This window comes from Tachyglossus aculeatus, chromosome 1 (assembly GCF_015852505.1).
Source record: "Tachyglossus aculeatus isolate mTacAcu1 chromosome 1, mTacAcu1.pri, whole genome shotgun sequence".
NCBI classification, from domain to species: domain Eukaryota; kingdom Metazoa; phylum Chordata; class Mammalia; order Monotremata; family Tachyglossidae; genus Tachyglossus; species Tachyglossus aculeatus.
Window position 1 is genome coordinate 143,043,633 of NC_052066.1, and position 26,149 is coordinate 143,069,781.

Below are 26,149 nucleotides of genomic sequence, written 5' to 3' on the forward strand. Positions count from 1 at the left end.
CTTAATGGCGAGCTGGAATTGGGAAAATGAAAGCAAGGTGGGCAGAGAAAAAGCTTAAAGATACTGTAAATCAAAGCTTTAGATAAAATTACGGCTCCGATGAAAAATGGGAATCAAATGCCGCTGATAGATCCGCGGGTTGTATGGCAATCAAGAAAGTGCCCTGACCTGATTATCTTGTATCCACCCTAGGCCGTAGTGCAGTGCTCTGTACCGAGTAAGCGCTTAACAAATACTACAATTGTTATTATTATGCCACTGATTGTGAAATTTGTCTTTGCGTGAATAGCATACTCGCGCACGCGTGTGTGTGTAGGGACAAACATCACCAAATTATACTTTAGTTTGTGTAGAAGTTCTGGGGTGAGTGTAATACGTGTGTGTGTGTGTGTGTGTGTGTGTGTGTGTGTGAACAAACACCACCAAATTATACTTTAGTTTGTGTAGAAATTCTAGGGAGAGTGTAATACGTGTGTGTGTGTGTGTGTGTGTGTGTGTGTGTGTGTGTGTGTGTGTAGGACAAACACCACCAAATTATACTTTAGTTTGTGTAGAAGTTCTGGGGTGGGTGTAATATTCATGTGTGTGTGTGTGTGTGTGTGTGTGTGTGTGTGTGTTTGTAGGAACACACAAAACCAAATTATATTTTAGTTTGTGTTGAAGTTCTGGGGTGTGTATAATATTTGTGTGTGTGTATGTGTGTGTGTGTGTGTGTGTGAACAAACACCACCAAATTATACTTTAGTTTGTGTAGAAGTTCCGGGGTGGGTGTAATATTTGTGTGTGTGTGTGTATGTGTGTAGGAACACACACAACTGAATTATACTTTAGTTTGTGTAGAAGTTCTGGGGTGGGTGTAATATTCGTGTGTGTGTGTGTGTGTGTGTGTGCGTCTGTAGGAACAAACACCACCAAATTATACTTTAGTTTGTGTAGAAGTTCTGTGGTGGATGTAATATTCGTGTGTGTGTGTATGTGTATTTGTAGGAACACACACAATTGAATTATACTTTAGTTTGTGTAGAAATTCTGGGGTGGGTGTAATATTCATGTGTGTGTGTGCTTGTAGGAACACACACAACTGAATTATACTTTGTGTAGAAGTTCTGGGGTGGGTGTAATACTCATTCATGCCAACGATTCTGAGTCCTGGGTAGGGCAGGGTCCCGGTATTTTTTTTTTTCGGAGTGGCATTTCTTAAGCACTTACTATCATCATCATCAATGGTATTTATTGAGTGCTTACTGTGTGCAGAGCCCTGTACTAAGCGCTTGGGAAGTACAAGTTGGCAACATATAGAGACGGTCCCTACCCAACAGTGGGCTCACAGTCTAAAAGACTATGCATCAGGCATGGTCCTGAGGGTTAGGGTAGATTCCAGTTAATCAGGTCACACACAGTCTCCGTCCCACAAGGGGCTCACAGTCTAAACTGGAGGGAGAGTCCCCATTCTCCATTGAGGAAACTGAGGCACAGAGAAGTTAAGTGATTCGCCCAAGATCATACAGCAGGAGCGGGGATTAGAACCCAGGGCCTCCAACTCTCAGACCCATGCTATTTCATCTAGGCCACTCTGCTTCTGACTCTTTTCAGGCAAATGTGGCGACTCTTCCCCATCCCCTTCCCGCTTCCCACAGCTTCATTTCAGGCCAGAAGAGAGCTGGCAGGTTGATGGCATTGCTGCCATTAATAATAATAATAATAATAATAATAGCATATATTAAGCACTATGTGCAAACCACTGTTCTAAGCGCTGTGGAGGTTACAAGGTGATCAGGTTGTCCCATGGGGGGCTCACAGTCTTAACCTCCACTTTACAGATGAGGGAACTGAGGCACAGAGAAGTGAAGTGACTTGCCCAAAGTCACACAGCTGACACTTGGCAGAGCTGGGATTCAAACCCATGACCCCTGCCTGGGACTAATAACAATAATAATAATAATAATAATAATGGCATTAGTTAAGTGCTTATTACATAGAGAGGCAGCATGGCTCAGTGGAACGAACATGGGCTTGGGAGCCAGAGGTCATAATTCAAATCCCAGCTCCGCCACTTGTCAGCTGTGTGACCTGGGGCAAGCCACTTAACTTCTCTGGGCCTCAGTTCCCTCATCTGGAAAATGGGGATTAAGACTGTGAGCCCCACGTGGGACAACCTGACCACCTTGTATCCCCCAAGCACTTAGAATGGTGCTTTGCACATAGTAAGTGCTTAACAAATGCCATCATTATTTTTTTCTTCTAGACTGTGAGCCCGCCGTTGGGTAGGGACCGTCTCTATATGGTGCCAACTTGTACTTCCCAAGCGCTTAGTGCAGCGCTCTGCGCTCAATAAATATGAGTGAATGAATGAATGTGAAGCACTGTTCTAAGCGCTGACAGATGCTTCAGCCGGGGCTCCACTCTCGGGTGGGTGCCAGGCTCTCTGCCACACCTCACTGGCCCGCAGGGGCAGGACCGGCTTCAGGTGGTAGTGAGCGCTGGCTTCACGGGGCACTGCCAGGGTGGTGGGAGCGGGGCAGCGGAGAAGCCGACCTGGGGTCACCGGGGCTGGGGGCGCAGAAGCCGCACTCATCCCACTGTTGGGTAGGGACTGTCTCTATATGTTGCCAGCTTGTACTTCTCAAGCGCTTAGTACAGTGCTCTGCACACGGTAAGCACTCAATAAATACGATTGATTGATTGATCCTCCGGCAGAATAATAATTACCATCATTAAGATATTTGTTAAACTCTCACTAAATAGTCTTAGAGAAGCAGCGTGGCTCAGTGGAAAAGAGCCTGGGCTTTGGAATCAGAAGTCATGGGTTCAAATCCCGGCTCTGCTAATTGTCAGCTGTGTGACTTTGGGCAAGTCTCTTAACTTCTCTGGGCCTCATCTGTAAAATGGGACTGTCCCTTGGGTAGGGACTGTCTCTATATGTTGTCAACTTGTACTTCCCAAGTGCTTAGTACAGTGCTCTGCACACAGAAAGCGCTCAATAAATATGATTGATTGATTAAGACTGTGAACCCCCCGTGGGACAACCTGGTCACCTTGTAACCTCCCCGGCGCTTAGAACAGTGCTTTGCACATAGTAAGTGCTTAATAAATGCCATCATTATATGCCAAACACTGTACTAAGCATTGGTGGTAGATACAATACAATCAGTTGGGACACAGTCTCTGTCCCACCTGGGGCTCACGCTTTGAGGAAGAGAGAGAACCAAAATTTAAATCCCCGTTTTATAAGGGAGGAGACTAAGGTGCAGAGAACAGAAGTGACTTAAAGTGTAGCAGAAATTCGAACCCAGGTCTCCTGATTCCCAGGCCGGTGTTCCTTCCTTCCTTCATCCATTCAATTGTATTTATTGAGCGCTTACTGTGTGCAGAGCACTGTACTGAGTGCCTGGGCCTCCTTCCACTAAGCCAGGCTGCAGCAGGGGTACCTGTGTGAATGGGGATGTGGGAAGCGAACGCAGGGCCTCTTGAGCGAAGTAGGGGGCAAGGGGCCCGTCCCCCAGAGAAAGGCCCTGGGTTTGGGGGGTTCAAACTGTGTCCATATGATATAATTACATTGTGCTGCTGGCTCACGTAGCATAATGTAATGATGTCGTGCAAAATCAATCGATCAATCAATGGTATTTATTGAGCACTTACTATGTGCAGAGCCCCGTACTAAGTGGTTAGGACAGAAGCAGTGTGGCTCAGTGGAAAGAGTCACTTAACTTGGGCTTTTGCACGGGAGTCAGAGGTCATGGGCTCAAATTCCAGCTCCACTGCTTGTCAACGGTGTGACTTTGGGCAAGTCACTTAACTCAGGCCTTTGAGTCAGTGGTCATGGGTTCAAATCCCGGCTCCGCCAATTGTCAGCTGTGTGACTTTGGGCAAGTCACTTGGCTTCTCTGTGCTTCAGTTACCTCATCTGTAAAATGGGGATTGACTGTGAGCCCCCCGTGGGACAACCTGATCACCTTGTAGCCTCCCCAGCGTTTAGAACAGTGCTTTGCACATAGTAAGCACTTAACAAATGCCATTATTATTATTATTCTCTGAGCCTCAGTTACCTCATCTGTAAAATGGGGATTAAGACTGTAAACCCCACATGGGACAACCTTGTATCCTCCCCAGTGCTTAGGACAGTGCTTTGCACATAGTAAGTACTTAATAAATGCCATTATTATTACTATTATTACAATACAACAGAATTAGCCTGCCTGGGTGAAGACCGAGACCTACTTTCTCTGAGGTTTCTGGACTGAATCAGTGAATCAATTAGTACAGTGCTAAGTGATTAGTTCAGTGCTCTGCACACAGTAAGTGCTCAATAAATACGATTGAATGAATGAATCAGCTTCCAAGAGGCAGGTCTAATCAGTTCTCTGCAACCCCCTGCTTCCCTGAACCCCTAATTTTGCTGGACCAGTTCCTCCCTCTCCAACTACCCTCTCTGAGCTAATGCCCCCAGAGTCACTGGGCTCTCAATGACTCTGAGCAGACAGCAACTGGTCTTCAGGTTAAACCCCAAATGGCTCAGGGTTCTCCGGGTGCTCCCTACAGAGCCCTGGGGGTGGGAGGAGGAGAGAAGATGCCTAACTTTTAGCTCCCTGAGGGGCTCTGCCTCCTGCCTGGCCTGTTTGAGATTCCATTTCTGCTGCGGGTGAAGGGAATCTGGGCAGGGTCAAGGGAAGGGCTGGAAGGATGGGGAAGGAATGGGGATCGTGCAGTGACGGGCAGAGACGACGTGAGAGAGAGAGAGAGAGAGAGAGAGAGAGAGAGAGAGAGAAAGAGAGAGGGAGGGGAGGGGAAGGGGGATGGGGAGGAGAGGGGGGAGACACTGCCTAGGAAACTCTGGGGCAGCTGGATGCTGAGGAGAGATATCTCTGCTGAGGGCCTGAACTGCAGCAGGGGGGATTTGGGATAGGCCAAATTTCTGGCAGGGAGAGGTGTTTGGAGGGAGTGTGTCTCTTTCTTTGGAGAGCTGCAGTCCTACAAAGGGATGGGTTCACTCAGGTGCCAGCTGGCAATGAAGGCCCCTGGATGCTGTAGTGTCATGGGGATGCCCATGACTTATGCCCTCGGGGCTACTGCCCACTCCAGGCCCTGCTTCTACTCCTCTACCTGTTGTGCTGCCCACTCTCTTTATTATTATTATTATTATTAATAATAATAATAGTAATATTCTTTGTTAAGCATTTTTTGTGGGCCACACAGATAGGTTGAACACAATCCCTGTGCCAAAAGGAGCTCACAGCCCATGTGGGAGGGAGAACATATATTGCGTCCCCATTTTACAGTTGAGGCCCAGAGAAGGTAACTAGTTTGCCCAAGGTCACCCAGAGGGCAAGTGGTGGAGCAGGGATTAGAATCCGTGTCTTCCAACTCCCAGTCCCATCCTCTATCCATTGGACCGCACTGCCTCTCCCTTCCTGTTGTGCCAACCATTCCTCACCTGCTTTGGTGCGTGAGGGCAGGGCAAGGAGGGATGGGTCCAATCCTGATTAACCCCAGTGATTAGAACAGTGATTGACAATACAATTTGCAGGGAACATCTGAAATGACTTCACCCTCTTTACCAGGCACTTCAATCAATCAATCATATTTATTGAGCACTTACCGTGTGCAGAACACTGTATTAAGCTTTTGGGAGAGTACAACACAATATAACAAGCACATTCCCCTCCCGCTTCAACTGCAAACGGTTTCCCACGTTAAATACTGTGGCCAAGACTGATTTTTCTTGAAGATGAATGGATCATCCCAGTATTTCCCCAAACCATCACCTCCTCCCACTCCCCCTATCAAGTTAGTGGAAATATTTCCCCCAAACACTCAGGCTGTTAAGATGGTTCAGGCAGCTTCTAAATGTTTTCTTCTAAAGAGTCACTGGTGCTTTAATGGCCCTTAGTGTTCCAGATTGCCAGTGTGTTCTAAGGCAGAAGGGAAATGGTCGTTTCCTCTCCATGGTGATAATTTAGTGAAAACTCTGTAATCACGAGTTTTGGTTACTAAACAGATTGTAATCTCGGGCTGGGAGTGTTGGCCGCGGGCAGTTGGGATGAAACAAAGTAACAAATTTAGAACACGAGGGTTTGGCTGCTGGGAGGTGGAGTAATTAGTAAATCCTATAATTACTGGGGACCAATGTCTTTGCCGGACTGAGATGTCTTCCACAGAATACAACCCTGACCGCAGCTCCCCTTAGGTGGGAACGCCTCAGAGTGTTTGAGTGGCAGATGGAACCCATCCCCTTCCGTGACCTGCTGCCCCTGTCTCCCCCAGTGAGATGCCTTCAATAATAATAATCGGGGTATTTGCTAAGCGCTTGCTATGTGCCAGGCGCTGTACTAAGCGCTGAGGTGGATACAAGCAAATCGGGATGGACACAGTCCCCGTCCCATGTGGGGCCCACTGTCTTAACCCCCATTTTGCAGATGAAGTAACTGAGGCCCAGAGAAGTGAAGTGACTTCCCAAGGTCACACAGCAGATGAGTGGCAGAGCCGGGATTAGAACCCACGGCCTTTTGATTCCCAGACCCTTGCTCTATCCACCCCGCCATGAGCTTCTAAGCACAGTCACATGTTGCACCATGAAGGGCAAACAGGGCTATTGGGCCTGGCACTGCCACTGGTCCTGCCCACCCGCTTTCCTGGCTCAGATGGTTTTTCTGCGTGCTTGCGGGGTTTGGAGCTGGGAGAGACTTCCTTTCGGGTAGATCCTCGCATTGTTCCCCGAGAAAGCGTCGTCTCTTGGTCCCCGAGGGCCACGCCTACTGGTAAACATCCTTCAAGCTGGCGCGTTTCTCCGTCGACCCCAGGGGCAGCAAGGGCCAGTGTGAGTCAGAGCTGGAGGACGATGGGGAGGGAGGGAATGCGGCCAACGCAGGCTTGTAGGGACTTAACTCGCTGGAGCTGGTTTTCCTGGTGGTGAGGGTCAGGGCCTCTCAGGCCACCTCTAGACTATAAGCTGGTTGTGGGCAGGGATTGTGTCTGTTTATTCTTATATTTTACCCTCCCAAGCACTTAGTACAGTGCTCTGCATAGAGTAAGCGCTCAATAGATATGATTGACTGACTCTCTGGCATGTGGCCACTGCTCCAGAATGCTCGTAGGAATAGTGTGGAACCCCTGACCTTCGTCTTAGGCCTCAAAACAGACCATCCTGATATTCCATTCCTCCCACCAGAAGTTGAGTGAGCCTTCCTCACAACTGGGGAAGACTTGTTGCAGGAGGTGGGGATTTAGGAGGGCTTTAAATGTGAGGAGGAGAGCTGTGGTCTGTTGGATTTGGGGAGCGAGGGAACAGCAGGAGTGAAGGGACAGAGAAGGAAGAGTCAGGAGTGAGGTACAGATCCGGACGGTGAGCCTGGAAGAATGAAAGAGTGAGTTGGGGAATAGCAGGGGAAAAGAGCAGATAGATAAGATGGGGCAAGTTGAGGGAAGAGAAGGAGGAGGCTGACCACAGCTAGGGCCACAGCCAGATCAGCTAATGATTAATAATAATCATAAAAATAATGGTAATGATAATTATGATATTTGTTAAGGCTTACTATGGCTCAAGCACTATTCTAGAAACAAATGTATCCTGGAAGACACCGTCCCTGTCCCACATGGGGTTCAGAGCCTAAGTAGGAAGGAGAACAGGGTTGTACGCTCCGTTTTATGGTTGAGGAAACAGAGGCACAGAGAAGTGAGGTGACTTACCCGAAGTCACACAGCAGACAAGTGGCAATGACAGGAGTCAGGTCCTCTGACTCCTGGGTCTGTGCCCTTTCGACTAGTCCTCGCTGCTCTTCATTAGAAGGAGCGCTTGCTTCAAATTCGGGTAGGAGGAACAAAATCAACCTTGTTGGGGCATAAGCCTGGACTCACCCTTCCCCCCCAGCTCAGGACAGGGGAGAGCCCAGAGTCCTGTCTTCGATCACACACCTCAACGTTTCTTTTTTTAGGCAACTTCCCCCTTGAGTTGGGATCATTACATTCCTGCCGGATCAGCTAGCGCAGGAAAAGGTCTACAGAAGGGGCCCTAAACACCAGAATCTCCCCAAACACACCTCATCGTCCTTCAAACTTGCTTGTCACTGCCCCTTAGAATGAGCTTGAAAGCCAAACAGCTCCTTGCCATAACATGCTTTCTCCCTGGGTGAAACCTTATCATCCTGGTTCTCCCCTCCCCTTAGCAAGGGCTTCCCAAAAGGCCTGGCTCCTTGGAGCTCGATAAAACTAGAGTCTGCACCTCTCTAGCCACCCTACAGTGAAAAACTTTAGAAACAGTTTTCAAACTGAGTTTGGGCCTTTGGGTTTCTAAACTCAGCTGAGCCTATTCCAGTGGAATGAACTTTCTGAATGACAAATGACTCTAAAAGGTCCCGCAGAGCATTGCTAACCAAGATTGCCTCACAAGGGGGTTAGTCCTCGGATGGCTTTGGGATACAATCCAGATCAAATCAGACCCAGAGAGGCTCTGCCTGTAGAACTAAAGGGTGGCCCATCTCAGATCTCCAGCAATGGAAGCAATGTATACAAATTCCCTATTTTATTTGAATATTAAAAAACCAGGGCATTGGCCAGTCTGTTGGCAAAACTGACAAGCTCCATTTCATACCCGTTGGGAAAATGAGTGTTCAGCCTCCCACCCCAGGGCTGCCAAGAAATAAGGCAGTGGAAATCAGTCAGTGGGCTCAAAACAATGGGACATTTTGCTTTGAACTCTACTTCTTTTTTGATTTCTCTGGGGAGGGTCTGGGGCCCAGCAAGGCAGGTGGAGATAGGAGTGGCGACTGAGTGATTTGACTAAGGCAGACATGGGGGTCTCTGAGCCGTGGGAGACCGTGGAGGGTGTGGGGGCGAAGAGAGTTAAAGATGCTTAAGAGAGGGAAGGACGGGAGCAGTGTTGCCCTTTAAGACTGTGAGCCTGTTGTTGGGTAGGGACCGTCTCTATATGCTTCCAACTTGTACTTCCCAAGTGCTTAGTACAGTGCTCTGCACACAGTAAGCACTCAAATACGATTGAATGAATGATGTCCAGTCTGCAGCTGAGCCAAGTAGAATTTTTGTGGCTAATGACTTTAGGAAACAATTTGACTTCATAGTTCTCTATGGCTGTGCTGCAAAGGAAGGGTAAAAACAGCAGGGAATAGGAGAACCGCATTCTCTGCCTCACTGCATCTATACTCCACGCTGCTGAGCGGATCATCTTCCTGAAACATTGCCCGGCCCACATCTCTCCTCTCTTCCAAACCCTCTGCTGACTTCTTGCCTCTCTCTGCATCAAATAAAAACTCCTCACAATCAGCTTCAAGGCCTTCCATCAACTTGCCCCATCTTACCTATCTGCTCTTTTTCCCTGCTATTCCCCAACTCAGTCTTTTCATTCTTCCAAGCTCACCTTCTGGATCTGTACCTCACTCTTGACTCTTCTTCCTCTGTCCCGTCACTCACGCTGTTCCCTCGCTCCTCATATCCAACAGACCATAGCTCTCCTCCTCACATCAAAAGCCTTCCTAAATCCCCACCTCCTCCAACAACTCTTCCCCAATTTCTCTGTGCCATATAAAGCCATTGGCTACTCCAGCATCCTCAGAACTCATCCACATATGTTTGTAGGGTTGTTTCTTTTGAACAATCCAGTTGTAACAATGCCTGAGGGGCCTTTCTCAACTTCCCCTGGCAAAACTGTCACATTGAGGGGAGTCGGGGTGGGGGAGTGAAGTCCCCCTTGCCCTGATGCTTCTGTCTGCTTCACTGGACACCTTCTAGGGGGTCAAGATGGAGCCTTATCTCCCTACCTCCTTGCCCAACTGCAGGAAAGGGGTCCCTCTGGGCCTAGTCCTTAGTGTTTTCAAAGAGTGGCAGAGACAAGGAACAGTCTTTCAAGGGGCAGATGCCCAGAGCTGCAAGAACCTAGAGCTTCAGGTGCCCAGAGCTGCAGGTAGGGAGCAGATTTGATTCCCGTGTTTCCTGCATCAGGGTACTCCCCTTCTCAGCCAGACACTCGTATCCACAGTGGATAGAGCACTCACCTGGGAATCAGAAGGTCATGGGTTTTAATCCTGGCTCCACCACTTGTTTGCTGTGTGACCTTGGGCAAGTCACTTCTCTGGGCTTCAGTAAAATGGGGATGGAGACTGTCAGCCTCACATGGAACAGGGACTGTGCCCAACCCTATTTGCTTGTATCCATCCCAGTACTTAGTACAGTGTCTGGCACATAGAAAGAACTTAACAAATACCATAATTACTATTATCCACTGCCCATATTGGCTTTCTCTGGAGATTTTGGCCAAAGGAATGTTTTCCTTTTCAATATTTGAGTGGGAAGAAAAAAGGGGTGCTAAAACCAGTTTGGGCTCTTAAACATGGAGAATAAACAAGAGACAAAGGAGTGCCTCCTCAGGGATGCAGACATGACTGGTGGCATCGCACAAGGCCTTGCCACTGGCAACAGAACAGCCCCTGAGGTTTATAGGCCGCAGGAAGTAACTCCTTCATTTGTTTCCAGGATTAAGACCCAACCCACCTCCGCTGCTTCCTGCTGACTTTGCCAAGGTGCCTGTCCCTCCTGGAGACACTCTCATCCCCACAGTTTCTCCTTTATCACAAATTTGGACATCCCAGCTCTCTAGACAGGAAATACTTCAGAGGCTCTCAGCAACTTCCATTAGCCTTTCAGACCAACTTCCAACTCACATTAACCTATGTAAAACACCTTATCTTTCATTGCTTTCTTCTCCCTTCCTGCCAATATCCCATCTGTTCTCTGTGCCCCTCCCCATTCTTGCCCACCCTGTAAATCTGCTGCAAAACTTTTTCCTGGAAGCCATATTTTCCCCAAACTCTGTTGACTTACCTGTTGTTTTATTCCCCTCCATGTTTCCTAGTCCTCTGCAGACCTCTTCTGTGAGCTGGGACAAGTGAGGGCCACAGGGTGATTCTAGCATCAGGATCAGAGTTCTTCCACCTGCCAAGTGTCTTTGTGCTTGGAAACTTCTTCCCCTTTCCCCTGCCAATCGGTATCATTCCTGAGTATCAAGTTTTCTTAATTGGTGCTCAACCGCCCCAATCTGGCCCTCCTCCGCCATTCAATTATGTCTAGCGTGGTTCCCTATCAGCTGCAATCAGAAAGAATTAACTTCAGCTGCTTAATAAGTTTCGACAATTTCACCTGCTTCCAGTCATTTTTGTCCTGTTTCAGCCCAGTTACTGGAACACAATAAAATACTATTGCTACTACTACTGCTCTTATTCACTGTGGGCAAGTCACTTCATTTCTCTGTGCCTCAGTTACCTCATCTGTAAAATGGGGAATAATATCGTGAGCCCCACGTGGGACAACCTGATCACCTTGTATTCCCCCAATGCTTAGAACAGTTCTTGGCACGGAGTAAGTGCTTAACAAATACCATTATTATTATTATTATTTTTACTAGTACTTCAGGGTGCCAGCCTGGCCCAGCCTACCAGCTCCCACTGTGTCCTACCTAGACCGTTAAACCCAGTGCTTAGAACACTGGCATATAGTAAGTGCTGAACAAATACTATTAAAAATCCTAAGCCTTGTTAGGTTGCAAAGGTTTCATCTTCTGCCTGGTATCATACATGAAATTTGAATTTTTCCTTTGCTTCAGTATCCCTGGGTAGGCAGTGATCCTGAAATCCCTACATTGTCAGGTTCTGCTCCCTCCTTTCAGATGCTAATAGATTAGAGCTACTAAATAATGAGAGAAATTCTCGACCCTGCTAAAATTAGGGCTATTACAACCCTCTGAGAATCCTCTTTGAGGTTTTAATCCCTTCTTTTCAAGTCGAATGCCGATATTAATCATTGCTAGGCTGAGCAGCGATCAATCATGTTTAAATTTCTGGAGCTTCCGGCGGTTTCTGTGTTTGAAAAGAAATCTGTGCCCGCATCATCTCCATCCTGGATGTCAGGTGGCAAGATATGAACAATGGCGCTCTGGAACCAGTCAGTCTCCTAGCATCGAAGCTCTGCTCACCTTAATACAACTCCGAAGGGTGGGACATATCAAGAGAATGCGTGGCAGGAGGATACCCAAACAGCTGCTGTTTAGAGTTGAAATCGGGAAACTGAAAACAAGGAGGACAGAGAAAGAGGTTTAAGGACAAAGCTTCAGACAGGGCCATACCTAAGCTGAAAACTGGAAGTCATCTGCTGAAGGCAGACAGGCATGGCACGCTGTCAAAGTGGTTCTTTTTGAGAAAAAGCTTCGTAAGACCTCTGGAGAAAAGTAGATCAAAAAGAAAACAGCATCAGGCACTGCAGACATTAAGCACAACAAGGGATAACCTTTTTGTGTGCCCAGTATGGTTGGGATTGTGGATTCTGCATTGGCCTTTTCAGCCATACACACGCTCATAGGTGAACCTCACCTTCAGTGGTGTCTCCCTTGGAAACGGAAGGACAACAATTGTTCCCTCCAGGTATTACCCCGCAACCTCCAGCCAGTCACTGCAGGTTTGATAGAACAGTCAACCGTTGACACACTTGTCTGTGGAGCTGCAGGCTGGTGAGGATGTGTCTCTCATGCAGCTCCAGGGCAGGACCGCTCCCTTCCCATCAAGGAAGTGGTTGCCTATTAAGGAATGTGTTTTCCCAAAACAACCCCAACCAGTTGATAATGACAGGAGTCAACAGCAAATTGGCACTGACCTGGGACTTGGCTGCCCATAGCCTAGTGGATAGAGCACCGGACTGGGAGTCAGGAGGATCTGGGTTCTAATTCCGTCTCTGCCACTTGTCTGCTGTGTGACCTTGGGCAAGTCACTTCAAATCTCTGTGCCTCAGTTCCCTCATCTGTAAAATGGGGATTAAGACTGTGAGCCCCACATGGGACACGGACTGCGTCTAGCATGATAAACTGGTATCTACCCCAGCACTTGGAAGAGTGCTTGACACATAGTAAGCGCTTAAAAATACCATCACAAATACCATCATATGGCCACGAGAGACCACAGGAATGTTTAGATCCCTACAGTTCCCTATGCTGTTCACTCTGCTGTCCGGGGAGGCCTCGGGCAGCCCGAGCTCTATGGCCATCACTGGGGGAGGTGACTGAAGTCCCCTGAGGCCGGGGCGGAGGGTGCGGCCTGCCCACCAGAGACTAAGAGTCCGGACGGGCCTGTGGGCAGAGGGCCAGATGGTTTGCGGGCAGAGTCAACTGGCTCTCTGGGTGTAAAGCGGGGCAGGTGATCAGGGAACAGAATCATCAGGACTGGAAGTAAGCAAACAGGAAGTAGCAGAAGGGGGAGATGCAGCATGTTCCTCATGCAGAGGGGCTAGACTCACTCCGACCATGCCTGCCCTTCCCCTCAGCCCCTGGACCTCCCCATCGATAGCCTCGACTAGCCTGAAAACTGAAACCAGGAGCCCATTAAGGTTTCTGGGGTGGGGGCAATCTCTCAATCAGTGATATTTATCAAGCACTTACTCCATGCCCAGTGCTATTCATTCATTCAATCATATTTATTGAGCACTTACTGTGTGCAAAGCACTGTACCTAGCAGTTGGGAGAGTACAATATAACAGCAAATAGACACATTCTTGTCCACAATGAACTCACAGTCTAGAGGGAGCTCCTACTAAATGCTTATATATTATAAATTACTCATTTATACTAATGTCTGCCTCCCCCTCTAGACGGTGAGCCCGTTGTTGGGTAGGGACCGTCTCTATGTGCTGTCAACTTGTACTTCCCAAGTGCTTAGTACAGTGCTCTGCACACAGTAAGCACTTAATAAATACAAATGAATGAATGAATGAATGAAAGCTTGTTGTGGGTAGGGGATGTGTCTGCTAACTCTGTTGTACTCTCCCAAATGCTTAGTACAGTGCTCTGCACACAGTAAGCGCTCAATAAATACAGTTGATGGATTGATAGGTACCTGAGAGTACAATAGAGTTAACAGGCATGGTCCCTGCCTGCAGGAGAGGCAGGCACTAAAATAAATTCCTGGGAGGAGGAAGTCATAGAGCATAAAAACTGGCACATAAGGGCTTTGAGGAGCTGGAAGCACTCAAGTGCTGAGGTGGTGCAGAAGGACAGAATCAGTTGGGGGAAATAGGACAGCAAGGTGAATGGGAACCCGCAGAGGAGCTGGTCCCTGGGAGGTGCTGGTTTGTGGCTGGGCTAATTGTTCAGGGCAGGGTCAACTCTGAGGCCACCTAGGACCTGGGACCTGGGTGGTTGGGCTGGTAATAGCTCATCTGGCCTTGGAGGGAAAAACCAACTGCGGAGAGAGAACCGGGATTTCCCTTCATCGTGCAGAGGGAACTGAGATTTCCCTTAGTTGTGCGGAGAGAGAACTGGGATTTCCCTTTGTTGTGTGGACGGAGAACTGGGATTTCCCTTGCTTGTGCAGGGGACAGTTCGGGCCATGAGGAGGATAAAGGACTGGGGTGTTATTATGTGGAGAGGAGAGGGTACCTTCCTATCCTGTGACCCCAGACATCCCTGCCACCCAGGATCTGCCTGCCACCTGTATAAATCTGTAATTTATTTATATTGTCTGTCTTCCCCTCTAGACTTAAGCTTGTTATGGGCAGGGAACGTGTCTATCAACTCTGTTATATTGTACTCTCCCAAGAACTTAGTACAGTGACAGATAGATTGATTCGGGGGCATTGGGATAGAGCAGGGTCTAAACCAGCGCAGAAATGTTTGGACTCAGCTAACCCAAGTCCCTCTTCCTGGATTCAGGATGTGACAGAAGTGTGGACCCGGGAGAGGTGGTGGAGAAGTGATGATGATGATGATAGTATTTGTTAAATGCTTACTATGTGCAAAGAACTGTTCTAAGCTCTGGGGAGGTTACAAGGTGATCAGGTTGTCCCACAGGGGGGCTCACAGTTTTTAATCCCCATTTTACAGATGAGGTAACTGAGGCCCAGAGAAGTGAAGTGACTTGCCCAAAGTCACCCAGCTGACAGTTGGCGGAGCCGGGATTTGAACCCATGACCTCTGACTCCAAAGCCCATGCTCTTTCCACTGAGCCATGCTGCATGAGCCCGGGAGTCAGAAGGACCTGGGTTCTAGTCCTGGCTCCGCCACTTGTCTGCTGTGTGATCTTGAGCAAGTTATTTAACTTCTCTTGGTCTCAGTGACCTCATCTGTAAAATAGGGATTAAGACTGTGAGCCCCATGTGGGACAGCGATTTAGTCCAACCTGATTAGCTTGTATCTACCCCAGCACTTAGAACAGTGCTTGACACATAGCAAGCACTCTACAAATACTACTATTAGTAGTAGTAGTAGGGCGGGAGGTAGGGGAGAAGAGGAGGAGGAGGAAGGGTTACTGGCTCCCAAAGGAGACAGGGCAACAATGTGGGACCTACTGGGGCATGGGCATTCCAGGATGAAGTGGGAAATCCAATGATAAGAATAACTGGAGTATTCATGAAGTGTTTACTATGTGCCAAGCACTGCACTAAATACTGGTGTGGATACAAGATCATCAGGTTGGACATAGTCTCTGTCTCACGGTTTAAATAGGAGGGAGAACGGGTATTTCATCCCCAATTGATAGATGAGGAAATTAAGGCTCAAAGAAGTTATGTGAGAAGCAGCGTGGCCTACTGGATTGAGCATGGGCCTTGGGGTCAGGAGGACCTAGGTTCTGATCTTGGCTCTACCACTTTGCAGTGTGAACCTGGGCAAGTTACTTGACTTCTCTGTGCTCCATTTACCTCATCTGTAAAATGGGGATTAAGCCTGTGAGCCCCATGAGAGATATGGACCATGTCCAACCTAGTTAATTTGTATCTATCCCAGCAGTTAGTACAGTGCCTGGCACATAGTAAATGCTTAACAAATATGATTTAAAAAACCAAACCAAAACAAAAATGTGACTAGCCCCAGGTCACCCAATAATAATAATGGCATTTATTAAGCACTTACTGTGTGCAAAGCACTGTTTGAAAAGCTGAGAAGTTTACAAGGTGATCAGGTTGTCCCACGGGGGGTTCACAGTCTTAATCCCCATTTTACAGATGAGGGAACTGAGGCCCAGAGAAGTGAAATGACTTGCCCAAAGTCACACAGCTGACAAGTGGCGGAGCTGGGATTTGAACCCATGACCTCTGACTCCAAAGCCTGGGTTCTTTCCACTGAGTCATGCTGCTTCTCTAGTAGGCCAGTGGCAGAGCCGGGATTAGAACCCAAGTCTCCTGGCTCCTTTAGGCCACACTGAAGCATCAGAGGTGGTGCCCCAAACCCGATGTAATCCCTTGTTATGTCAGCCCCAGATACTGAAGCCTCCCACTTATCCCTTCCCAAAGAGCAGGCCAGGCTAATAGCTCATAGCTAATGTCAGGGCCCTCTGGAAAGGACCAGAGAGGGTCCCAGCCCTCCAGACGCTTCCCCAGATGAATCCTACAGGGTTAAACAACTCACCGACCCAGCCCCAAAGTGGCATCATGCCCGGCACCACTGGGCGTTGGGTGCTGTTGCCATGTTTCGCCCACATGTCTCTCAGACAGCCTCCGGTCTCGCTCCCAGCCTGAGACTCCTGAGCATTCCAGCTTGTTTGGGAGAGCTGCCCTTCACACAAAGCGTTGATTGTCGGGGCATCTGTGGAAAGCTTTTCCAGGCCCTCAGAGACTGGCCTTGTTACTGTGGGACTTTCTCACTCAGAAGCGAAATGACTGGGAACTAGAATGCCCTCAACCAAGGATCTGTGCGCCTGGATGAAGCTGGGCTGAAAGCTGAATTTATTGACTCTGTCTCCTGTCGATGGAGTTTCCAAGTTGTACGAGGGGTTTGGCTGCCCTCCTCAGCCTTCTCTGCCTGGCAAGGCTCGGGGAACCCAGGGAGGGTGGGCTCAGATAGGGGCTGGAGAGACACCCCAGGGTAGGCCCCTTGTGACAGTGGTGGGAGCGGAGAATGGTTGTGGGGAGTGGCTGACAGATACTACTGGGCGTGGGCCCAGTCAGACTGGTCACCATCATCCAGGTACCTCCCCTGCCCGGTCAGCCCCCCAAGGTCCTGTCCATCTTGTCAGCGGCTGCTGATGCTTGGCTGTGTCTTTGCAGGGTCTGACAGGAGGCTGCAGCCCAGGGATCCTGATGCTGAAACCGAGGAAGGCAATTCTGTGAGTGTTCTGGGCTGGGCTGGACTGGGCCGGGCTGGGCTGGGCTGTAGTACCTCCCCATTTCACCTGGCTCCATATCACTCAGGACCAGGGGGCAGGGGATGAGAAGCCAGCTGGATAATAATAATAATGATGGTATTTGTTAAGCGCTTACAATGTGCAAAGCACTGTTCTAAGCGCTGGGGAGGTTACAAGGTGATCACGTTGTCCCAACGGGGGCTCACAGTTTTAATCCCCATTTTACAGATGAGGTAACTGAGGCACAGAGAAGTTTAGTGACTTGCCCAAAGTCACACAGCTGCCAGCTGGCGGAGCCAGGATTTGAACCCATGACCTCTGACTGCAAAGCCCGGGCTCTTTTCACCGAGCCACACTGCTTCTCTGGATGCCAATGTCCACTTCAGCATCTTGGCTCTGTGACATCATCACCCAATAGGTGGTCTTCAGCCCTAGCCATCTGACCCTGTGTGATGGCCAGGAGGAGATGGAGTATCAACAGCGGAGGGAGGGGCAGGGAGGAGGGCCAGCCATCACTCTGGATTCGGAGCCTCAAACCGCGGTCCATCTGTCTTGCAGGTGAATGAGGTGCCCATGGAAGAAATCATCCGGCCCCGGCCACAGGGTTCCTCGCCAGTGTACGAGTTCTGCATAGACCAAGAGAACGTCAACCGCCAGGCAAGGGCCCCCATGCCTGTTCTGGGCTGGTCGCTGCTCTGAATCAGTCACCGTCCTGGGCCGGACGCTGCCCCGGTCCTCGCCAGGAGCTCTGCCCAGCTTTGGTGTCTCTGACCTTATTCACTGGGGACTCAGCCTGCGTTCCCAGAGTCAGGATGATCCCCAAATTCATTCAATTGCATTTTTGACTGTGACTGTGTGCAAAGCGCTGCACTAAATGCTTGGGAGAATACAATATCACAATAAACAGACACATTCCCTGACTGCAATGAGCTTACAGTCTAGAGGGGGAGACAGACATTAATATAAATAATAAAATGACAGATATGTGCATTAAGTATTGTGGAGCTGCGAAGGGGGATGAATAAAGGGAGCCAGTCAGGGTGATGCAGAAGGGAGTGGGAGAAGAGGAAAGGAGGGCTTAGTCAGGGAAGGCCTCTTAGAGGAGATGTGCCTTCATTTAGGCTTTGAAGTAGGGGAGAATTGACATTCTTCAAGTCCCCAGAGCAGGGGGATCCCAAATTCCAGCTGCCCCAGTAGTCAGCTTTTAATCCTTTCTCTGGCCATGGAGAGGAGGGGAGTTGAGGGAATGTCCAGGCCAGGCCTCACTGTCCCCTAAAAGGAGTCATGGAGGGAAACCGGGAAAAGAGTGGGGATTGAGGGCATGGAAGGAAGAAGCCTTCTTCGGGACGGCCCCACTGGCAGGTCTACAGCCCAGGGCAAAATCTGTAGCTACTGAGGGCTCAGTTGTCCTCTCCAGCCCATCGGCCCCTGCCTTAGCCACACCAACCTCAGTCCCTATCCAGCCTGGGGCTCTTCAGAAGAAACTAGTTCGCAGCTGACCCCAGTTGCCCTGGCAACCATGCCCGAACTCAGAGCAAAGGTCTCCGAAGGCCAGATGGGAGACAGATGAGGAGTTGCAGAGGTGAATGGCAGCCGCCACCACTTCCTCGAACCCCCCCGGGGGCCCAAACCCCAGAAGGGCGGCTCTCCTAATCTCAGAAAGGAAGGGTGGGCTCCTGTTTGCCACTGTGGCCTTTGGGAGACCTTGCTGGAGATCGGTGGGTCTCCATTCACACAGGGACAAGAGAATGGTTTCCATCAGGGGTGAACAGGGACTTCTAGGGGAGGAGAATTCCTATCCCTGCATTTCTCTCTGTGAGACTGCCTTGTTCCTCCCTGGGCGGCAGGGAGCCGCTGCTCACTGGGGTCTCTCCAGTGTCGGCCATAGCAATAATAATAATAATAATGATAATAATAATGGCATTTATTAAGTGCTTACTATGTGCAAAGCACTGTTCTAAGCTCTGGGGAGGTTACAAGGTGATCAGGTTGTCCCACGGGGGGCTCACAGTCTTCATCCCCATTTTACAGATGAGGGAACTGAGGCACAGAGAAGTTAAGTGACTTGCCCAAAGTCACACAGCTGACAAGTGGTGGAGCCGGGATTTGAACCCATGACCTCTGACTCCAAAGCCCGGGCTTTTTCCACTGTGCCACGCTGCTTCTCTAAGTATTGTGATACTATAATGATACTATAATGATGATACTATAATGATCTTATGATACTATAAGATAATAATAATTATGGTACTTGTTAAGCGCTTACTATGTGCCAAGCACTGTACTGAGCGCTGAAGTAGATTCAAGCTATTCATTCATTCATTCAATCGTATTTATTGAGCACTTACTGCGTGCAGAGCACTGTACTAAGCGCTCGGGAAGTACAAGTTGACAACATATAGAAACAGTCCCTACCCAACAGTGGGCTCGCAGTCTAGAAGGGGGAGACAGACAACAAAACATATTAACAAAATAAAATAAATAGAATAAATATATACAAATAAATACAAATATGAACAAATAGAGACGGTCCCTACCCAACAGCGGGCTCACTGACCTTGGATTTCCCCCAGCGCTTAGAACAGTGCTTGGCACATAGTAAGTGCTTAAGAAATACCATCATTATTATGAATTATTATTATTATAAGGCCCGGGGGGGTCGCTCACTCACCATGGCTGGTCCGGGGGAGGCGTTGACTGCAGACGCGAGACGTGTCTCCGCCAACACCGCACTTCAGGTTAGTCAGGTTGGGCACAGTCCCTGTCCCACATAGGGCTCACTCTCAATCCCCATTTTACAGATGAGGTAACTGAGGCCCAGGGAAATGAAGTGACTTGCCCAAGGTCACACAGAAGTCATGTGGCAGAGCCAGACTCCCAGGGCCGTGCTCTATCCACTAAGCAACACTGCTGGGGAAGAGGAGGGATTCTGCAGGGCAGTGGAAATCCATCAATCAATCAATCAATCAATCGTATTTATTGAGTGCTTACTGTGTGCAGAGCACTGTACTAAGCGCTTGGGAAGTACAAGTTGGCAACATATAGAGACAGTCCCTACCCAACAATGGGCTCACAGTCTAGAAGGGGGGTCACAGAAAAGTGCTTGGTAAGGATGATGATGATGATGTTGGCATTTGTTAAGTGCTTACTATGTGCAAACCACTGTTCTAAGCGCTGGGGTGGATACAAGGTGATCAGGTTGTCCCACGTGGGGCTCACAGTCTTAATCCCCATTTTACAGATAACGGAACTGAGGCACAGAGAAGTGAAGTGACCTACCCAAAGTCACACAGCAGACAAGTGGCGGAGCGGGGATTAGAACCCGTGACCTCTGAATCCCAAGCCTGGGCTCTTTCCACTGAGCCACGCTGCTTCCCCATACTATGTACTACGGTACATAGTAAGCACTTAACAAATACCTAAATTATTGCTATTATTATTATTATTACAAGCAAATCGGGTTGGACACGGTCCCTGTCCCAGGTGGGGCTCACAGACTCCATCCCCATATTATAGATGAGGAAACTGAGCCAGTGCCCCCCCAGTGCCCCTCCAGAGCCCCTCCAGAGCCCCTCAGGAGCCTCCAGAATCTCCCTGGCCCTGAGGCTCTGGGCTGGGTTTCAGCAAGAGGAGCCAGGAAGCTGATGGGCGGTTGGTTAGCGCTCAAGCTTGGTCAGCACGGATCACAGGGCTCAGACCACAGGCATGCAGAGGGGCTGGGGTTGAAAGTTGACCCCGAGAGTGGCAATGGCACCTCCTGAAATGTTGCCCCGAGCCTAAGGGAGGCTTTTGCAGCATCTGAAGGAGTAAATTTCCAGCTACCAGCAATCCTGCGGAGAGAAAATGTGAAGTGAGGTGGGAGTCCAGTGTCAGGGGATGTAACAGTGCATCCAGGCAGAAGGGTGGCTTTGTGCTGGGGAATCCACATGGAAACTTCCTCCTGACCACGTGATATATGTTTGTACAGATTTATTACTCTATTTATTTTACTTGTACATATTTATTATTCTATTTATTTTATTTTGTTAATATGTTTTGTTTTGTTGTCTGTCTCCCCCCTCTAGACTGTGAGCCCGTTGTTGGGTAGGGACGGTCTCTATATGTTGCCACCTTGTACTTCCCAAGCACTTAGTACAGTGCTCTGCACACAGTAAGCGCTCAATAAATACGATTGAATGAATGAATGAATGAATGATCACACACATACCCATGTATCCATGTTTATGCATGTTCACAAGCATTGATGCAAAAATGTACATGCATGTGTACTCATGAACATGGATATATGTACCCTCACATGTACACGAATCGATGTATAGACACCCATTCATGTTTACGCACGCATGTACCCTCCTTGCATTCAACTGCAGGCACCTATTAACGGACACATGTACCTACCAACATATACAGGCACACAGACACATACATACACACAGAAAAATTTGCATATAACCAAATAATATCCAGGTGTGCACACACGTACAACTCCCATGCACATAAGCCTTCGTCCACATGCTTTCAGATGAACACCCTTGTGTATTCTCTTACACACTTAGGGGCACCCACATGGGATGAGGGCATTGTCTAAAAGGAAATACAAATGGAGGAGAGAGAGTATGGAGAATGGAGGATGGAGAAGGGGCACCAGCGTCTCCATTTCCTCAAGTTCCTGGAGAAATCTGTTAGGGCAGCCAAGATGAAGGTCAAAGGCCAGCCCAAAGGGGATAGCATTCTGCTATCTTCACTGGCCATAGGGTGGTCCGGGCTTAGGGGTTCCCCTATGCCCCCTTAGGATCCTCGCACCTGGCCTCCATGCCTCCTGTCACCATCTTGAGAAGCAGCATGGCTCAATGGAAAGAGTCAGAGGGCATGGGTTCAAATCCCGGCTCTGCCAATTATCAGCTGTGTGACTTTGGGCAAGTCACTTAACTTCTCTGTGCCTCAATTACATCATCTGTAAAATGGTGATGAAGACTGTGAGCCCCACGTGGGACAATCTGATCACCTTGTATCCTCCCCAGCTCTTACGACTGTGCTTTGCACATAGTAAGCGCTTAACAATTGCCATCATCATCATCGTCATCATCTTGGGGGGCAAGATGGTGGGAAAGGGAGGAGGCCTGCCGGGAACCTGAAAAAAGCTAGAGTTGAGGTGGACCACCATGGGGAATATGAGGAAGGAAAGTGGTGGGAAGGGGAGGGGAAGTAAGAGGAGGGGAGGGAAGAGGAGGAGTGAAGAGAGGTGGGAGAGGCAGGCAGGTAAGGGGAGCAGCGCAGAAGCACCCAAAATGAGGGAACAGAGACCAAGCAGCTCCTCTCACCCCAGTTGGTGTCCTGAGTTTGCCCATTGCATTGGGAGCCCGTTCTGATCTGGTCCAGTTGGGGGTGGGAGGGGATTCACTCCCTTTAAAGCTGGGGAACCCCTGCTCCCTTCAGATCACCACTTAACTGCCACTCTTCTTCCAGTTGCACGAAGACCCGTCCAGCGGGCGCTACTCCTCTGGTAGGCGAAAGTCACGGACGAAAAAGGATCCTGGGGACACAGCAGATTTCGCCAAGATGAACCAGCCGGAGGTGGGTCAGGACCCGTAGATGAGGCCCATAGCCCTGCAGTGGACAATGGGATGGGGCGGATCCAGCTGGGGGGCAGGGGGAGGGCTGGACCGGGCCAGGTCTGGAATAGCCAGTTGGAGCATGGCCAAGTACTAGGAATTATCAAGTGACTAGGTACCCGGCTAGGAACCACTCTCGATCATCTGGCCTGGCGTCACAAGGAAGGAAGGGGTCAAGGCTCCATCCCTCTGGATTTAGATGTCAGCCGGTCAGCACTGCGGTGGGGGACCAGGTCGTTGGTTGAGATCAGGAGTCAGGCTGAGAAGAGAACCAAAGATCTTGCCCTCTTTCTTCCCTACATCGTGATAGGTTGCTCCCAATTTCAGGGCAAGGCCCAGCAGATTTCACAGTTGTCACAAAGCTTACAGTGACCGAGCAGGCCACGCAATCCATTTACGTGTAACCCATCGGCTGGCAACACCCATGGAGAAGGACCAGGACTTTGTGATTGTAATATTTATAATGCACATGCCAGGCACTGTACTAAGCACTGGGGTGTATACAAGCAAAACCTAGTTGGACACAGTCCCTGTCCCGCATGGAGTTCACAGTCTTCATCCCCATTTTAAAGATGAGGCAACTGAGGTACAGAGAAGTGAGGTGACTCGCCCAAGGTCACACAGAGGACAGGTGGTGATGCCGGGATTAGAACCCAGGTCAATCAATCAATCAATCAATCAATCGTATTTATTGAGCACTTACTGTGTGCAGAGCACTGTACTAAGCGCTTGGGAAGTACAAGTTGGCAACATATAGGTCCTTCTGACTCCTAGGGCTGTGCTTTATCCATTAGGCCATGCTGCTTTTCATCATGGGGATTGTCTCCCCAGAGCTGCTTGCAATGTACATCATTGTCATTTGGAGTGGAAAACACTATCGGCGGTGACTTTCACACAGGGGTGTAGCCAAGGCAGGACCCCCTGAACCAACTAGACCATGCACACACAGACTAGACTGCTGTGTACATTGTTTGCTGGGCCTGACCCTGTATTCTCGTTTGCCTTTTTGCCTCTTGATCAATCAATCAATCAATCATTGGTGTTTATTGAGTGCCTACTGTCTGCAGAGCACTGTACTAAGTGTAAAGGAGCTCCTTTCTGAATCGCAGTGCACCAGGATGGTCTGTCTGCCCCCGTGTCTCCCAGCTCTCTGCCCAGAGTTGGCATCATCTGGGGCTACACTTTACTGCATCCTTAAGGAATATCCTCCGTCTCCCTTGTTTCACACACTGTAAGTGCCTTATACATATATTTATTTTCTAACCATTTCAGTAGCCCTACCAGACTCAGGTCTGGAAGTGGGGTTAGTCCATAATCAGCTTTGTGGGCTACAGGAAGCTCCTAGAGGGCAGGGATCGTGTCTACTAATTCTATTGAACTCTCCCAAGCGCTTAGTCCAGTGTTCTAACCCAAGAGGCTCTGAATATTCGGATTGATCGATTAAGGGGGAGCTCCCCCCTCACTCCGCCATCCCCACCAAAGACAAACTAATCCCCCTCCACTTTCCAATCCTGAATTTCCTTTCTGGTTGGGCCCAGGACCTCCCGGAGGTGACCTTGAAGACAGAAGTTGAAGCCGGCGCCAGTGGCTTTAGTGTCACAGGTGGCGGGCGGGAGGGCATCTTTGTGAAGCAAGTCCTGAAGGATTCCACGGCCGCCAAGCTCTTCAGTCTGAGAGAAGGTAGGTCCCAACCTCCGTGGTTTTTCCCTTGTACCCCGAGACCCGGTACCAAGGGTCTGCAGAGGGCTGGCGGAGGCAGAGGCACAGCAGATCTAGTAAGTGGATGCGGCCTGGGACCAGCCGGGACCGATTTTGGGGCTCAGCACCCTGGTGTTCCCTAACCACTCCTAAACCAGCAGCGTGAGAAGCAGCTGGCTCAGTGGAAAGAGCACGGGCTTTGGAGTCAGAGGTCATGGGTTCAAATCCCGGCTCCGCCACTAGCCAGCTGTGTGACTTTGGGCAAGTCACTTAACTTCGCTGTGCCTCAGTTATCTCATCTGTAAAATGGGGATTAAGATTGTGAGCTCCCCATGGGACAACCTGATCACCTTGTAACCTCCCCAGTGCTTGGAATAGTGCTTTGCACATAGTGAGCACTTAATAAATGCCATTATTATTATTATTAAACCAGGGCAGCTGGGCAGCGGCCAAGGGCGGATCCAGCCCTGGGGGATTTAGAAAGCCAGCCCAGTCACTGATCACTTTCCGCTCGTGGCGTGGTGCTGGAGGGTTTGGGAAAGCAGGCAGGATAATTTCTACCCTCTGCTTTAGACAGGTCTGAGGGCCTGTGGGGAGGTGGCCCAGCCTGGGGACTCTCCCTTTCCGACCAGACCACCTGGGCAGCCGCCCCAGTAGCCCAGTGTTTGTTCTGCTCCTGCCCACAGCTGTAGGTGCCAGTGTGGGAGAGAGAAGTCAGAAGGGCCCGGTTTGGAGGCAGCGGCAGATTCCCAACTCTAACAATGGGGCCTTGCCTCCCCGCCTACACACCCCTGGGCCCCTGAGAGAGAGAGTGTGGGGAACAGATTAATCCCTTCAGGATAGCTCCCTGACTTCTACCAGCTCCGCCTTTTATCTGCTCCTACGGGAACATTCCTCTCCTGGAGGCCCACTTCTAAACCCATCTTTATTAGAGCCCTTTTTGGAGATAACTTTCTGTTCCAATCCCATGAGCGAACAGCACTCCATTACCTCACCGATACTCCACTTGGCTTTGGAACCAAAGCTTCTTTGTCTCTTCAAATTAAGCTTGAAAGGAACATCAATTTCTCTCTCTGATCTAGTCTCCTCTGTTAAATATCTTCTCACTCTCTTTCTCCTTGCTCCCCAAATCACATGTCCTCACAGCGTGAATTTAAATGCATGCGGTTGTAAACTGAATCCATTTTTCTAGAGTTACCTCATGGGAGAGTTTTGACAGGAGAGCAACCACGAGGTCTCCCCCAACTCTGAAGCAGTATGGCTCGGTGGAAAGAGCACAGGCTTTGGAGTCAGAGGTCAGGGGTTCAAATCCCGGCTCCGCCAATTGTCAGCTGTGTGACTTTGGGCAAGTCACTTCACTTCTCTGTGCCTCAGTTCCCTCATCTGTAAAATGGGGATTAAGACTGTGAGCCCCACATGGGACAAGCTGATCACCTTGTATCCCCCCCAGCGCTTAGAACAGTGCTTCACACATAGTAAGCGCTTAACAAATACCACTAAAAAAAACCAACTCTGCACCCCGGCTTGATTTCATTCCTGGATCAGGCGAAGACCTCTCCATACATATAATAATAACAATAATAATAATAATTATGGTATTTGTTAAGCGCTTACTATGTGCCAAGAACTGTGGCATACACAAGATAATTAGGTTGGACACAATCCCTGTGTCACATGGGGCTCACAGTCTTCATCCCCATTTTACAGATGAGATAACTGAGGCATAAAGAAGTAAAG

The 26,149-nt window shown here is 49.3% G+C and overlaps 1 protein-coding gene across 1 annotated transcript in view; it reads left to right on the forward strand.

Annotated features, from left to right (window-relative positions):
* Positions 1 to 26,149, forward strand: part of LOC119930374 (protein AHNAK2-like) — an 83,600-nt gene that overhangs the window by 29,338 nt on the left and 28,113 nt on the right. Inside the window, exons 2-5 of the mRNA XM_038748711.1 lie at positions 17,026 to 17,084; positions 17,661 to 17,759; positions 22,569 to 22,676; positions 24,253 to 24,394. Of these exons, the coding sequence (XP_038604639.1) occupies positions 17,026 to 17,084; positions 17,661 to 17,759; positions 22,569 to 22,676; positions 24,253 to 24,394 (408 nt within the window). The remainder of the gene's footprint in view (positions 1 to 17,025; positions 17,085 to 17,660; positions 17,760 to 22,568; positions 22,677 to 24,252; positions 24,395 to 26,149) is intronic.